At 41.1% G+C, this 15,821-nt stretch overlaps 1 protein-coding gene across 7 annotated transcripts in view; it reads right to left on the bottom strand.

Annotated features, from left to right (window-relative positions):
- Positions 1–6,450: 6,450 nt before the first annotated feature.
- The window catches only part of KLHL15 (kelch like family member 15), a 49,561-nt gene continuing 40,190 nt past the window's right edge, over positions 6,451–15,821 (bottom strand). For all 7 annotated transcript variants that reach the window (XM_045384507.2, XM_065538537.1, XM_065538536.1 and 4 more), the window contains one exon: positions 6,451–11,756. In XM_045384507.2, coding sequence (XP_045240442.2) covers positions 10,647–11,756 — 1,110 coding nt within the window. In that variant the 3' untranslated portion in view covers positions 6,451–10,646. The remainder of the gene's footprint in view (positions 11,757–15,821) is intronic.

The following is a 15,821-nucleotide window of genomic DNA, read 5'->3' on the forward strand; positions in this document are numbered from 1 at the left end:
TTGGCTGCCCCAAGATTTTTTGAGACAGAGTCTTGCTCTGTCACCCAGGCAGGAGTGCCAAGGTGCCATCTCAGCTTACCACAGCCTCGATCTCCCGGGCTCAAGGGATTTTTCCCACCTCAACCTCCCGAGCAGCTGGGACTACAAGCACGCCACCACGCCCAGCTAATTTTTTGTATTTTTAGTAGAGATAGGGTTTCACCATGTTGGCCAGGCTGGTCTCGAACTCCTGACCTCGTCATCCGCCCACCTCTGCCTCCCAAAGTGCTGGGATTACAGACGTGAGCCACGGCGCCTGGCCAAAAAAAAAGTCTTTCTCCAGTTGCTCTCATGAAGGGAAGCCTGGGTATTCCATAAGGTGAACTATGGATCTGCTTCTCTCAGTCTAACTCCGCTGGCCTTAAAATTATTTTCAAGGCAGCTCACAATTTTATATGATGTTTCTGTCAATCTCTATTTTAATCAGTTTTTTTTTCTTTTCCTATAAGGTCATGGGATATTTTAGTGAAAAGTTGTGAGGCATTTCAATGGGGGGCTGTAAGATCCTATTTTTTCTTATCCTCTTTTAACAAAGTAATCTGCAGATCCACAGAATATTCATGAATATGATTTTGTTTTTGCTTGACATCTGCTCCCATAGCTCTGTCAGTGAGGAATTCATCATTCCCAAAGCATTCCATATGCTTTTCCACTCTGCATTTACCCATGCAATTTCCCCTGGCACAAATCCTCTTCATTTTTGGCTGCTAGCAACTCAAGAACAGGATGTTTCGACCTTCCCCTTGTTTGGAGCCTGAGGACACTACACTGTGACTCCGTATTTCCAAGTGCAAACACTTAAATCTGAATTCTACCAACTCTGGCCGGGCGTGGTGGTTCACGCCTGTAATCCCAGCACTTTGGGAGGCGGAGGAAGGCGGATCACTCGAACTCAGAAGTTCAAGACCAACCCTGTCTCTACCAAAAATACAAAAATTAGCTGGGCGTGGTGGCACAGGCCTGCAATCCCAGCTACTCGGGAGGCTGAGACAGGAGGATCGCTTGAGTCCGGGAGGTGGAGGTTGCACTGAGCCGAGATTGTGCTACTGTGCTCCAGCCTGGGCAACAGAGAGAGACAGCCCATCTCAAAAAAATAAAGATAATTTTTAAAAAGTATTTATCATAATGGGGGCATGGTTAGATAAATGACAGTATAACCATATTAGGGAACACTAAGTAATCACTAAAAATACTATTTTCAGGCTGAACATGGTGGTTCATGCCTGTAATCCCAGCACTCTGGGAGGCTGAGGTGGGTGGATCACGTGAGGTCAGGAGTTTCAGACCAGCCTGGCCAATATGGAGAAACCTTGTCTCTACTAAAAATACAAAAATGAGCCAGGTGTTGTGGCACACGCCTGTAGTCCCAGCTACTCCGGAGGCTGAGGCAGGGGAATCGCTTGAACCTGGGAGGCGGAGCTTGCAGTGAGGTGAGATTGCACCACTGCATTCCAGCCTGGGCAACAGAGCAAGACTCTGTCTCAAAATATATATATATATATATTATTTTCATTGAAATTTTAATGGCTTATGAAATTATTTCTAATATAATGTGAAAATACAGGATAAAAAACTATAATTGCACTGATCGCAATAACACTGACCCCTCAGAGGCAGTTTTCTGTTGACTCCTTATTTTCCTGAGTATGGGTCACACTTTGCTGTTTCTTTGTACATCCTGTTTCTTTTAGATAATATGTTGTAGCAACTCTGGACTCTTCATTAACCCACTCCCAATCCAGGTGTGGTGGGGTTTGCTATTTTTAGATTTGTTGTTTGTTTAGTGATCTGCCTGGGCTAATTCTGTGGCTTCTATTCCCTACTCACTCTCCCCACTCCTCAGTGTACAGCCACTGATGTCTCTGCTGTTTTTGAAATTCTTGTTTTTAAGACTCGATTCCGAGGGATCACTTCTTAGTTGGCATAGGTCAGCCAATGATTGGTCAGAAGTTGTGTTTAAACACCTTGAGCCAGTAAAGCTCTCACCTTCTGCTGATGAATGCGTGTGACCTGGGGAATGCATTCAAGTCAGAGCAGTTTCCAAGTCTATTTATTCCAGTTTTGATTTTGTTTGCAAGGTTTCACACGCAGGCAGGGACAAGTAGCTTGCTAGGGCCCTTTTAGGTCTCTTCTTGGGTGCACACAGCCCAGCACATGATGAGCAGAGCCTTCTGGACCACTAGGGATAAGCAGGATCTTATCAAGCTTATTTTGCTGTCACATTCCCAAGACCTCCCTGTTAAACTGCTCGCTGCTGTCTGCCTCTCTATTGTTAACCCAAATCACTATTTGAGACCTCAGGCTAGCTGCAATGTTGGCCACACTGAGATACGGGATTCTCCACACTCGACTCCAAATAAAGTCAGCCCCCTCCCGCAGCCCTAGAACTTCTGTGATAGAGCCTGGGGAGAAGGGAGTTGGGATGGGAGCAGCCCCAGGTTAAAACATCACAGACTCCCGCTGTTCTTATAGGGGGCTTCAGTAGCTTTTCTTGAATAAACACTCCTCAATTTGCTGTATGCCTTTGGTCAACTTCCAGTCCAGTCTTAAAATTTTTTTTTGACAAGTTTGTTCAGTTTTGTCATTGCTTTTTAGGGAGAGGATTCGCTGAGCTCCTTACTTGGCCTTCTTGGAAGCACTGCTCCTCAAACCATACGGTTTGTAAAAATTTATACTGGCCGGGTGCAGTGGCTCATGCCTGTCATCTCAGCACTCTGGGAGGCTGAGGTGGGAGAATCACTTGAGGTCAGGAGTTCAAGACCAGCCTGGCCAACATGGTGAAATCCTCTTTTTAGAGATGGGATCTCACTGTTACCTGAGCTGGAGTGCAGTGGCGTGATCATAGCTTACCGCAGCCTCAAACTATCCTGCCTCAGCCTCCCAAGTACCTGGGTTGTTTTCTTTCAGTTATTCCTTAGCAAGGCTTTTTCAAGAGCATTCAGGGATCACACATATTCCATGAAAAAGAGCTCAGCTCTTGGACTGGTTTACAAATAGTCAAATGTTTGGTTTATACTGAGCTAAACAAAATCAAAATGAGTTAACAGCAGGACTTCTGGGAGCCTTTAATATGCTAATGTTGGTTAAGATTCTCCAAGAAGAGAAGCATAGTGTTTCCCAAGATTACTGTGACCACTGAACACTTCTTCCCCCAACAGAGCATTTCATGGGATTAATGTTCTGCAAAAACACCCTTTGGTCTGTCTTGATATTTTCAGCCTAGATCACAAACAGTGAGATGTTCAGGGAAGAAGTATTTGTTGACAGCTGTGAGAGCTGTATGCATTACCCTTCTAGACAAAGGAGCGGTGGTAGTGGAAATGGAGGGAAATTCCTCGGGGAGGTCAACTTTGGCAGACAATCAAGCTCTCTAATACAGGTACCCCCTCACCCGGAACTTTTCATTGGCAACATTCCAAGTTTCTGGGTTCTGTTTTTAAGGAGGACTTACCGTGTACCAGACATTAAGTCAGACTCTTGGAAAACAACACAGTATTCGCTCTCAAGGAGTACGGTTAAGGGTGGGATGGAGAAGACAGTGGCCGGATCTCAGCTCACTGCAAGCTCTGCCTCCCAGGTTTACGCCATTCTCCTGCCTCAGCCTACCGAGTAGCTGGGACTACAGGCGCCCGCCACCTCGCCCGGCTAGTTTTTTGTATTTTTTTTTTTTTAGTAGAGACGGGGTTTCACGGTGTTAGCCAGGATGGTCTCGATCTCCTGACCTCGTGATCCGCCCGTCTCGGCCTCCCAAAGTGCTGGGATTACAGGCTTGAGCCACCGCGCCCGGCCGAGAAGACAGTTCTAATCACGTGTTAGGGGAGATGGGGTCTAGGTATCCCCAAGTGTTATGGTAAGACCAAGGGGACAATGTTAACCTGGCCCAAGGGGTTAAAAAAAAACCCAAAACCTGACAGAGGGCATGATGCCCAGGCTGGTTCTTGAAGGCCAAGAAAGGGTTAGGCAGGAATGGAAGAGGGGAAGCATGTGTGCAAAGACAGAGAGGCTCAAGAAAACACGGTCCTGTAATCCCAGCACTTTGGGAGGCCGAGACGGGCGGATCACTAGGTCAGGAGATCGAGACCATCCTGGCTGACACGGTGAAACCCCGTCTCTACTAAAAAATACAAAAAACTAGCCGGGCGAGGTGGCGGGCGCCTGTAATCCCAGCTACTCGGGAGGCTGAGGCAGGAGAATGGCGTGAACCCGGGAGGCGGAGCTTGCAGTGAGCTGAGATCCGGCCACTGCACTCCAGCCTGGCGGCAGAACGAGACTCCGTCTCAAAAAAAAAAAAAAGAAAACACGGTCTATTCAGGAACTACAATTAGTTTGCATAGCTAGAGGACAGAATGTAAAACAAACTGAACAGGTACAAAGAGAGCAACGCACAAAGGGCCTTGTGTGGCACGCACGCTAGGGAATTTGGATCTTAGTCTCAGGGTGAAGGGAGATCAGTAAAAGGTTCCCGAGGTGGGTGGATTGCTTGAGGTCAGGAGTTTGAGACCAGCCTGGCCAACATGGTGAAACCCCGTCCTCTACTAAAAACACAAAAACTAGCCGGGAGTGTCATCCCAGCTACTTGGGAGGCTGAGGCAGGACAATCGCTTGAACCTGGGAGGTGGAGGTTTCAGTGAGCTGAGATTGCACCACTGCACTCCAGCCTGGGGGACAGAGTGAGACTCTGTCTCAAAAAAAAAAAAAAAAAAAAAAAAAAAAAAAAAAAGTGGATGATGGAGGTAGATGATCAGAAAGCTCCAGAAGGCCAGCAAGATGGACAAGGGTCTGAACTAGGACAGTATGAATGGAGAGGAGAGGGCAGTTGAGAATTTAAAGTGCTAGAACTGGATGAACTAAGATGTTGGGGTTAAGTGGGAGAGGTATTCCAAGGTTATACATGAACAATCATAGGCAATGGTAAAGCCAGATAATACAGAGAAGATAAAGGGCATGTTTTGGGGGAGGAGATAATGTATTCAGATTTGCACCTGTTCAGTTTGAAATTCCAATACAACACGTGAGAGATGTTCAGGAGATGGCTGGAACTCTGCGTTGAGAAATACAGGTATGATGGGTATCAGAATAAAAGTTGTAGGCCGGGTGCAGTGGCTCACACCTGTAATCCCAACACGTTGGGAGACCAAACGGGTGGATCATGTGAGGTCAGGAGTTCGAGACCGGCCTGTCCAACATGGTGAAACCCCGTCTCTACTAAAAATACAAAATTAGCTGGGCATGGTGGCGCATGCCTGTAATCCCAGTTACTTGGGACACCGAAGCAGGAGAATCACTTGAACCCAGGAGATGGAGGTTGCAGTGAGCCGAGATTGCACCACTGCACTCCAGCCTGGGTGACACAGCAAGGCTCTGTCTCAAAAAAACCAAAGAGTAACAGTTGTAGATGAAGCCACAGGTATAGGTATGGATGAGATAGTACAGAGTGTGTAGACTGAAAAGCAGGCAGAGACAAAAACCCCAGGGCACTGTAATCTCTCATCTGAATACTTATACCATTTGTCTGTTACATATGGAATTTGTCATATGCTGCAATAAACATTTAGCTCAGTGCCTACTGTGTACAAATGCTAGATATGAGGGTACAAAGAATGAAAAATCCTTTCACCCAAGGAGACTATGATCTAGTCGTGGAGAAAGAATCATGCCCAATTATTATGCAAAATGAAGTTAAATAGAAACTGTAAGTGTGTTGAGTGTAGAAGAGGCAATTAATTCAACAGAAGAGCTAACGCAGCTTTCAGGAGAGGGAAACATTTGAGTTGGACTTTGCAAAAATAAGTGGATTTTAACAAGCAGGGCAGGGGAAAGAAAGGCAAGTAATTTTAGGCTGGAAAGGAACACACGTAAAGATCACAACAGAATGGAGTGTAGGAAGTGGTGGAGAGAAAGAGGCTGGAAAGGTTGCCTGAGGCCAGGATCTAGGTGCTTGGGAATCCTGTTGCGGTTTCTTAGGTGTCTATTTGAAAGATGGCACACATGTGCCGATGTATACCCAAGGCCTCCACCAAGTTCTGAATTTCAGAAATGCCTGGAAGACCAATGAATCAAAAATGCTAAAGGAAATCTAAAAATCACCAAACTAAGGCTTGAGGCTTGTAAACGCTTTTTCTCAGTTCTATATTTTCCTTTTGCAAGACTGCAAAACTCTGTTAGAACTTTAATTACTTGGCTTCATTATAAAATTTCCATTGCATATAAGAGTATAAATAATTTCACTCTAATGCTCTCATTTGAATCTGCGGCTGAAAGCATTGGCAGAAATCACATTTTCATGGCACTTCCTTGGCATGTTGAAGGAAAACAAAATGTATTCTGCTAATCAAGTCATTAGTGACTTTGAAAGTGATGGGTTATATATAAAAAAAAAAAACAGCAAATAATCAGAGATAAAGAGGTATATTTTAAAGATTAAAAATATTTTATTTAAACTTTTCTTCATAAACACTTTTAACATTTTTTTCAATTTAAAAACAGAATGGATAGCATAAACATGTTTGAATAGATTATATCCACGGCTTGGGAAAAATTACCTGACAAAAATGTAAAGGCTTTCAAAACAGGTATAAAAGGCAAACCTTAAATTATTCTAAGATTTTTATATCGGCCCTAGGATTATTTGACTACTGGCCCAAAATGTACCTAAAGGTCAAAATATTTTTCTATAGACAAAGTATGCCCAAGAGGTACAGGGCATATACAAGTTAGGTAGAAAATAACCTCTCCCAATCACCTCACTGGACCATTCCTTCAGAAAGCAAACACCTAATCCTTACTATATACTGATTAATAACATTTTAAATGTAGTTGTTCCCAAAATGTAAAAAGAAAACCTAAGAATTTAAGGGAGAACAAAGCTGATGGCATTCTCCTCAATGTTACTTGTGTAATATTGAAGTTATATGGTGTACTGAAAGGATATGATTTCCATGAATTTATCTATTCCAGTCTATGCCTAGTGAATATTTGACTTTATAAACTCTGGATAAACTAATTTTTAGGACTTCCATTTTTAAGATAAATCTCTTTTTAGAAGATATTTATTCCCAAACCAACTCTAAATGTAATTGAACAAACATATGATCTCTCAAAATGTTCAGAATACAAAACAAAAATCAAAAATGTATAACAGGCAAACAAGAAAACTGGCACTAGCAGTTTTACTGCCATATAGCCCTCAATTATATCTGATTTACACTATTATCTATGTTGTATTTTACTTCAGTCTAAAACTTTAAATTATGAATTCTCAAAAGAGCTAGTCTCCTTTGAGAGATAGCTTATAAACTGAAATAACAATTTATATTATAAACTGAAATGTTATGACCTACACCCACATATACATATATAAAAATAGTCCCACTGAACGTTTGACATGTTTAGATTATGCAGCTCAAATAATCTGTTATAAAATATTTTAAAGCTTAGTTTCATGTAATTAAGACAAAACTCCATTTTTACCACTTCTCCCCACATAAAGCGTGTGTCCTTTACTATGACTCGAGCAGGCTTCCCAGAATGAGGTGTCCAAAGGTGCTGCTTTAGAAAAGATAAGTGAAGGGCTCAGTCAGTATTTCACAAATTCTAGTAACACTCACACAGAGCAGAGTAATGAGGACACAGAAAGCTGTCTCAAGAAAAGCTAGTAATTCTATTAGTTAAGCTTTGCTTTTTAAAAACCAGTAGCATTTCTTCCAACACAAAACCTTCAATGTGAGAATCTTGCATTTTAAGAAAAGGTTGTAGTGCAAGGAATTTCTTTAAAATCAAAACTTAGAAGATCAAAGACACGGAAGAGAACAAATAGTTCTAATTAAGATGTAATTAATGAAGATCAGCTATTTTTGTGAACTCTGGCATTTAAGATATAAAGTGAAAACAACACGCATAAAGGTCATAACAGTTAAACTGTACAGATTCAAATCTTACTGAATTTTTCGAAAAACTACTTTTTTGAGCGCAAAGTATATAAACAAAAATTCCAGATGAAGCACACAAAAAATAAACTTGAAAAAAATGCTATGAAAAACTTTTCCATAGTTTAGTATAACAAAAATAAATCTCTTGCAGCAATTAAACCATAATTTTAAAAGGGAATGTAAGTTAATCACGGATTTAAAATAACCTAAATTAGAACTACATATAAACAGGGAGTTTTCTCATACATTCAGAACCCAAGCAACAGCAACTATTCTTAAAGCTCAAAACTGATTACAGCTAACATCAGGTCCGACGTGACTTACGTGAAGCTGAACCCAGAGTTAGTTCAAGTTAAGATTTTACGAATTTTACAAAACATGAACTTTGATCTTGGCCTCTGTCTTTAAAATTGAAGACCAAGAATACTCAAATGTTCGCCCAAATGTCACCCTAACTAGGGCCATAAAGTCATATCTAAGCAATTAAAGAGAACCACCACTAGAGTGTAAAGCCTTTGATGGGGATACCTGGCCTGATGGCTCTTTCTTGGTCTTTTCTAGCAAAAGACATCAATGAGGAAAATAATGAAGACGTTATTTTCTTTAAAGCAAAACAGCACACATACAAAGCCACTAAACTAATGTAGTAGAAAAAAAAATTAAATGGTTAACTTATTCCTAGCTTTCAAAAATAAAATAATAGTTTTTTTTTAAATGTAGAAAAAGACTTTTTACCCATATTACCATGGGAAACAAGATACCAAATTTCATGTTTGGAAACTCTAAGTAAATGATAGGACTAGTTAATGGAAATTTAAGTTTCATATACAAAATTAGATTATTATTGATTTCTGAAATCAATGCCAATGGTTTTTTCAAAAGCTACTTGTGTACCTGACTTTCTTAAACCCAAATGCCTCCAATTTTGGAGTTTGAAGATCAGGTTTAATCTCATAGTATGCCTAATAACTGCCCAAAAAACCCCCAAAAACCAAAGTCTTCACATTTCCACGACTTCACACTTCCATTTTATGTTCAATGGTGGCAGCAGCAAACAAACAAACAAACAAACAAACACCAAACGAACAAAGTGAAACTAGAAAATTTATACATCAGCAGCCATATAGAAGGCATTGCAATATTGCACCAATATTCTAAGATCTGGCAAGCTTTGCCAGTATAGATCTAGTCTGTATCAGATATAGACTACTCATGTGAAAATGGCATCAATTTTAATGATCCACTCCCAGGCTATTCTTGCTTAACTTTGTCAACTGTTTTTTCCTCTGCATTTAAAGAGTTGAAAGGTGCAGCTAATCCTAAAACACTTATTATAAATGCTTTTAAACAGCTATTCTTGATCCATTCTGAACTTTGTGGTTACTATCCTTCATGCTAATAGCTTTCAGTAAATAAAACAAAACTGAGGGCTTACATCCCTAGTGTCGCTGGGTATTTTGTACAAAATAAACAAGTAGATAAAACCAGTAACATTGTAATTCTATTTCTTACCTCTAAGTCAAAACTGAGCTCAAATTTTCTAACAGTTTCTACCTTCCATTCAATAACAAATGCAGCAGCCTTACTGAATGTAAAAAATGGGAGTTGCACTTACTTTTAAGGGCCTTGATTTAGGAGTCTGGTATTACCTAAATGCTCTTTAAAAGTGCTCGCATGCTGCAGGGCCAGAACTTGTCATATACCACTCCGATTCTCACTAAAAACAGGGCAACGTTAAACAGACTGCAAAGAAAAACATTTTCAAAAAGACAAGACATACATCGACAAAGAACACTAACATTTACTTTTGAAAATAAACTATAAAATGTTAGTTTTCATAACCATACATGTTTCAGAAATATAAGGAATTCAAATATTACTGAATCAGTATGGACTGAAGATAGGCTACTTTGATAGCAAATGAGGACTCCAGTTATTTTAACTTTCTAAAAATGTTAATATGTGAAAAGACGTTACATCTAAAATTCAACAAGTATGGCGAACTGTGTGTGCAAGTGCACTAGCTTAAAAATATAGAATCCTAACCACGCATAAAAGGGATGTGCCTTGTGTGTTTATAGGTTGTATGCGAGTATGAATATGCTTTCACTAACACAATGCGGATAAGAGAAGGCAGCTTAGAAATAGTGTTTTGAATATAAAAAGTTAATTTTGTAGAAAATTTATATTTTTGCATTTTCAGCAAAAAGCCATGCAAAAAGGTCAAGAGTTTTAAACTTTTAAATAATAAAACCAAAAAGTATAACAGATTGAAATACACTGAAATAAATCTTCAAAAAGGTTTCAGATAGAGACAGGGACTGAAATCACATCCAGTGACACTTATCAGGTCTTCTCTTAGAAGACACATGACTCCTACGCTAACATCTGAAAGAAATGTTTAAAGCAGAAAATCAATTTCCCAGATAAGTGGAGCATTCTATTAAACTGCTTCTGGAAGTAGTTTCAAGAGCTAGCACTTAGAATTAACTTATTGCATGAGTTTGAGGCCACTGAAAAGAAAAGAAAAAAAGGATGCTAGCACAGAATGAAAAATTCTTACGATGTTAGACCAATGGCTTTGATAGTAAAACTGGTGAGGTTTTTCTTTATATGTTTTAATTAACTACTCTGCACAAACAAATACTTTGTTTGCCTCTTTTAGGGAGAAGGATGTCATTAGTTGCAACGCCTGACCTCATCCAGTACATAGTCCGGAAAATGCAGGTTGCATACTTGTAAACCATCCAGCTTGCAGGGCATCCGAGGGTACTCATCTTCCTTCCACTTGTTTTCATCCGGATCAAAAGTGAGAATGGAATCGCTGTAATGACCATTATAACAAAGGCCTCCAAGAACCATTATTTGTTTGTCCAGCACAGTCACACCATGACCACTTCTACCAATCGGCATGGATGCCAAGATGGTCCACTGATCAGTCTCTGGGTTGTATACTTCTGTAGAAGGGCATCCCTGAGATTCGAAAGAGGCCCTCAAGATCACACAGACGCCACCGAAGACATAAAGCTTGCCATTGTAAGAAATCATCTTGTGAAAGCATCTCGCGTAATTCATCTTGCTCTTATTCTCCCAACAGTTGGTAACCACTTGAGTTCTCCTGGTCCGTTGTTCTATGGTCCCTTCTTTGCTGGGGTCAAACACGCACACTTGCTTGGAGGTGGAAGATGAGGTGATTCCACCGGTGATAAACAACTTGTTATTGAGCACTGTCCCCTCATGTCCATATTTGTTAACTGGATATGGATCCACAAATTCCCATTTATCATTGGTGATGTCATATCTCTCAGTTGAATAGAAAGTCTCATCTCTGGTTCTGCCTGCTACGGCGTAAATAAACTTCCCAATAACACCTACAGCAAATTCAGAGCGTGGTACAGACATATCTGCCATCTGCAGCCAGGAGTTTTGTCTCGGGTCATACCTGAATACTTTGGAAGAAGCATGGAATTCACCATCCGGGCCCAGCTCTTCCCCACCTAACAGGAACACAAAATTATTGACGATAGCAAGGCAGTCAGGTCGCAGAGGTACTTGTGGGCCTTCTAGTTCCCACCAGACTCTTGGTTTCTTTAAGAGAAGTATTTTACTGTTAACCATGCTATGTCCAATCATTCCTCGAAATACTGTAGTTTGTGGTTTTGCAGAACGAATGCGGCTTGACTTCATATCCAACAAAGGCTGCTGGTGAACATTCTGAAAGTAATTCAATGCTTGGTCAACTTCGTAACGGAGCTGTCGGGAGTATCTATAAAATTCTGATGTCTTAACCTAAGAACACAAGAAAAAGAATTTAACCAAAGGAAAAAGCATCAGCGACAAAAACAAATTATCAAAGCCGACTAACACGATCATCTTAGGCTCACTTTACTAAAACTGCTTTTCCTGCTAAGATCACCTACTTTCTTTTGTTTTCTACAAAGCTTTTTTTGGAGATGCAGTTTCGCTCTGTCACCCAGGCTGGAGTGCACTGGCACGAACTCGGCTCACTGCAACCTCAGCCTCCCGAGGTGCCTGCCACCACGCTCGGCTAATTTATTTTTAGTAGAGACCAGGTTTCATCATCTTGACCAGGCTGGTCTTGAACTCCTGCCCTCATGATCCACCCGCCTCAGCCTCCCAAAGTGCTGGGATTACAGGTGTGAGCCACCACATACGGCCTCCTATATTTTCTTAATTTGTAATGATCTATGCACATTCCCAAGCTTTTAAGAGTAAACAAACAATTAGGCACCTATTATGTCAAGCCCTGGGCTACAAGGAAGGAATATGAGGAAAAGTACAGGGCTTCACAGTAGAGGAAACCATATTCACAGTTTTCTTAACCACAAGTAACACCATAAAGCTGTGACTGAATCATTTGGGGAGTTAAGTTAGTGAAAATTTAAATACATGTAAAATTTTGGGGTTTTGACATAAAGACTTGGTCTGATATCAACTTCTAAAAGAATTCAGGCCAGGCACGGTGGCTCATGCCTGTCATCCCAGCATTCTTTGGGAGGCCGAAGCGGGCAGATCACGAGGTCAAGAGATCGAGACCATCCTGGCCAACTTGGTGAAACCCCGTCTCTACTAAAAATACAAAAATTAGCCAGGCATGGTGATGGGCATCTATAATCCCAGCTACTCAGGAGGCTGAGGCAGGCGAATCGCTGGAACCCGGCGGTGGAGGCTGCAGTGAGCCGAGATTGCACCATTGCACTCCAGCCTGGTGACAGAGCAAGACCCCATCAAAAAAAAAAAAAAAAAAGAATTCAGTAGATATTAGGTCAAACTTTTTGTTTAATTTTTAAAATTTTATTTTAAAATTATTATTACTAGATATTTTTAGAGATGGGGTCTTTCTCTGTTGCCCAGGCTGGTCTTGAACTGGCTCGAGTGATCCTCCTGTCTCAGTCTCCTGAGCTGCTGGGATGACAGGTGTGAGCCACTGTGCCTGGCAAACATTTTCCTTTTGGATTCTGGAGCTGGAGCTACCTAATTATGATGACTACCAAGATTTTATAAAGCACTTTTGGCCAGGTGCGGTGGCTCATGCCTGTCATTCGAGCACTTTGGGAGGCTAAGGTGGGAGGATCACTTGAGACCAGCCTGGGCAACAAAGCAAGAACTCATCTCTACAAAAACTAATAAAATTAAATTAAAATAAAGCACTTTTAAGTATTGTGCTAAGTGCTACAGGGAGAAACAAAATTAAGTATAAGATGTGATCCATTTCCTTAAAGAACCTAGAATGTATTTGGGAAAGTGGAAACAAATACAAATTTACCAACAGGTAAATGAGTCAGGTGGCAATTAGGTATGAAGCCAAACAGCACATCTGTGAGTGCGGCAGAATTAGAGATAAAGATTATATTAAACTGGCCCAAGACATTCAAGAGATAATTTGTGGAAGATGTAAGTAGTAGGGGACTAAGCAGAAAAATCCTGTGTCATAATAAGACAAGGATAAGAGGGTCTTAAATTTGGGTAACAGGAATTAGCGTAGAGGTAAAATCTACAGACAACCATGACTGATTTGAAATAGGGTGAAAGAATGAGGACTCAAATGTGATTTGAGCATTTAGACTTGAGGTGATGGAGAGAGTGGTGATATCAATAGGGAAAGCAGGGAAGATGAGCTGGTTTGAGAGAGGTATTCAACTTCCCTGGTAGGATGTTGAGGTGGAAATGTCTAAGAGCCTGTTGGAAATCTGGGACGACAGCTTGGGAGGGAGTCAAAACCAGGTGTATATATTTAAGAGCTTCCTCCCCCCTTCCTTCTCCTCTCTTTCCTTTCCTCCTTCCTTTCTTTAGCCCATTCATTAATTTATTCACCTTAGTCCAAAACAGTGGTCAAACAAAAAGCACCACAAATTTGTTTTAAGTATTTTGATAACTGTATTCAATATAACTGGTTTCCTTTGTAATATCAGGCATTTTATCATTAAAATCATTATTTTGAGAAGGGGTCCTTTCATGGGCTTCACAAGATCAGCAAAGGGGTAAACAGCACAAAAAAAGGCTGAGAACCCCTTGTCCAATCACATAAGAGAGAAAGCTAACATTGGCCGGGCACGGTGGCTCACGCCTGTAATCCCAGCACTTTGGGAGGCCAAGGCGGGCAGATTACTTGAGCTCAGGAGTTCAAGACCAGCCTGGCCAACACGGTGAAATCCCGTCTCTACTAAAAATACAAAATTTAGCTGGCTGTGGTGGCGTGCGCCTGTAACCCCAGCAACTCGGGAGGCTGAGGCAGGAGAATCGCTTGAACCTGGGAGGTGGAGGTTGTAGTGAGTTGAGATTGCACCACTTCACTCCAGCCTGGGCGACAGAGCGAGACTGTCCCAACAGAAAACAAAAACAAAAACAAAAACAAAAACAAAAAACTAACATTGTTACTGCACTGGGTGCTTTCATGTACATCTCACATTAAATTATTCCTCCTGTGAGAGTGCAATAACCATCCCCATTTTCCTGATAAGAAAACTGAGGCTTAGAATGTGAAGTGACTTGCCCAAATCGTTTATGTAACTACAACTGGTTGAGTTGTGATCTGAACCTTGAATGAGGACAATTTTACTTCAAAGTTCATGTAATTTCCAGAACGTTACAACACAGCTTCCATTATTCTTTAGAAAAATCTTTACATTATATACTCATTTATTAAAACAACATGTTCAATGAATGAGCCTAATGACCCTTCTCAAATAACAGACAGTAGAATTGCTCTTAATAAAAAAAAAAAAAATCAAGTCATATGAATCACAGTGATTGGGCATCCAGCCCAATTCTTCCTAGCAAAAACAGTAACTCTGGAAAAATCATAGCAAATGATGAATACTAGTAAACAAGTAACTTCACTAAAACAAATAATATAATAAAGGAAAAAAGGTGAGAACAACCTAAGATCTTCCATTTTACTACTTTTACTTCACACATAAAAAGTTAAAGTGGGCTGGGCACAGCTCACACCAACATTTTTGCATTCTTTGTTTTTTTATATATCATATTTATAAACAGAAAGAGTTCTTGCCATTCAAAAATGGTTCTCCATCAAAACGATTTTAAAAGCCCAGGAGTTTGAGTTGAGACCAGCCCGGGCAACACTGTAAAACCCTGTCTCTACAAAAAATACAAAAATTAGCTGGGTGTGATAGAGCAGGCCTGTAGTTCCAGTTATTTGGGAGGGTGAGGTGGGAAGAGCACCTGAGCCCAGGAGGCAGAGGCTGCAGTGATCTGAGATCGTGCCACCATACTCCAGCCTGGGTGACACAGCGGGACTCTGTCTCAAAAAAACAAAACAAAACAAAAAACAAAAAACAGTCCAGGCACGGTGGCTCACACCTGTAATCCCAGCACTTTGGGAGGCCAAGGTGGGTAGAACACCTGAGGTCAGGAGTTCAAGACCAGCCTAACATGGTGAAACCCTGTCTCTACTAAAAATACAAAAATTAGCTGGGCATGGTGGCGGGTACCTGTAACTCCAGCTACTCAAGAGGCTGAGGCAGGAGAATCACTTGAACCTGGGAGGCAGAGATTGCAGTGAGCTGAGATTGCACCATTGCACTCCAGCCTGGGTAATAAGAGCAAAACTCCGTCTCAAAAAAAAAAAAAAAAAAAAAAAAAAAAAAGCTGGGTGTGGTGGTGCATGCCTGTAATCCCAGCTACTTGAGAGGCTGAAGCAGAAGAATCGCTTGAACCCAGGAGGTGGAGGTTGCAGTAAGCCAAGATCGCGCCATCGCACTGCAGCCTGGGCAACAACAGCGAAACTCTATCTCCAAAAAACAAAAACAAAAAAACAGGCTGGGTGCGGTGGCTCATGCCTGTAATCCCAGCACTTTGAGAGGCCGAGGC

The sequence above is a fragment of the Macaca fascicularis genome, chromosome X, assembly GCF_037993035.2.
Source record: "Macaca fascicularis isolate 582-1 chromosome X, T2T-MFA8v1.1".
Lineage (NCBI taxonomy): Eukaryota > Metazoa > Chordata > Mammalia > Primates > Cercopithecidae > Macaca > Macaca fascicularis.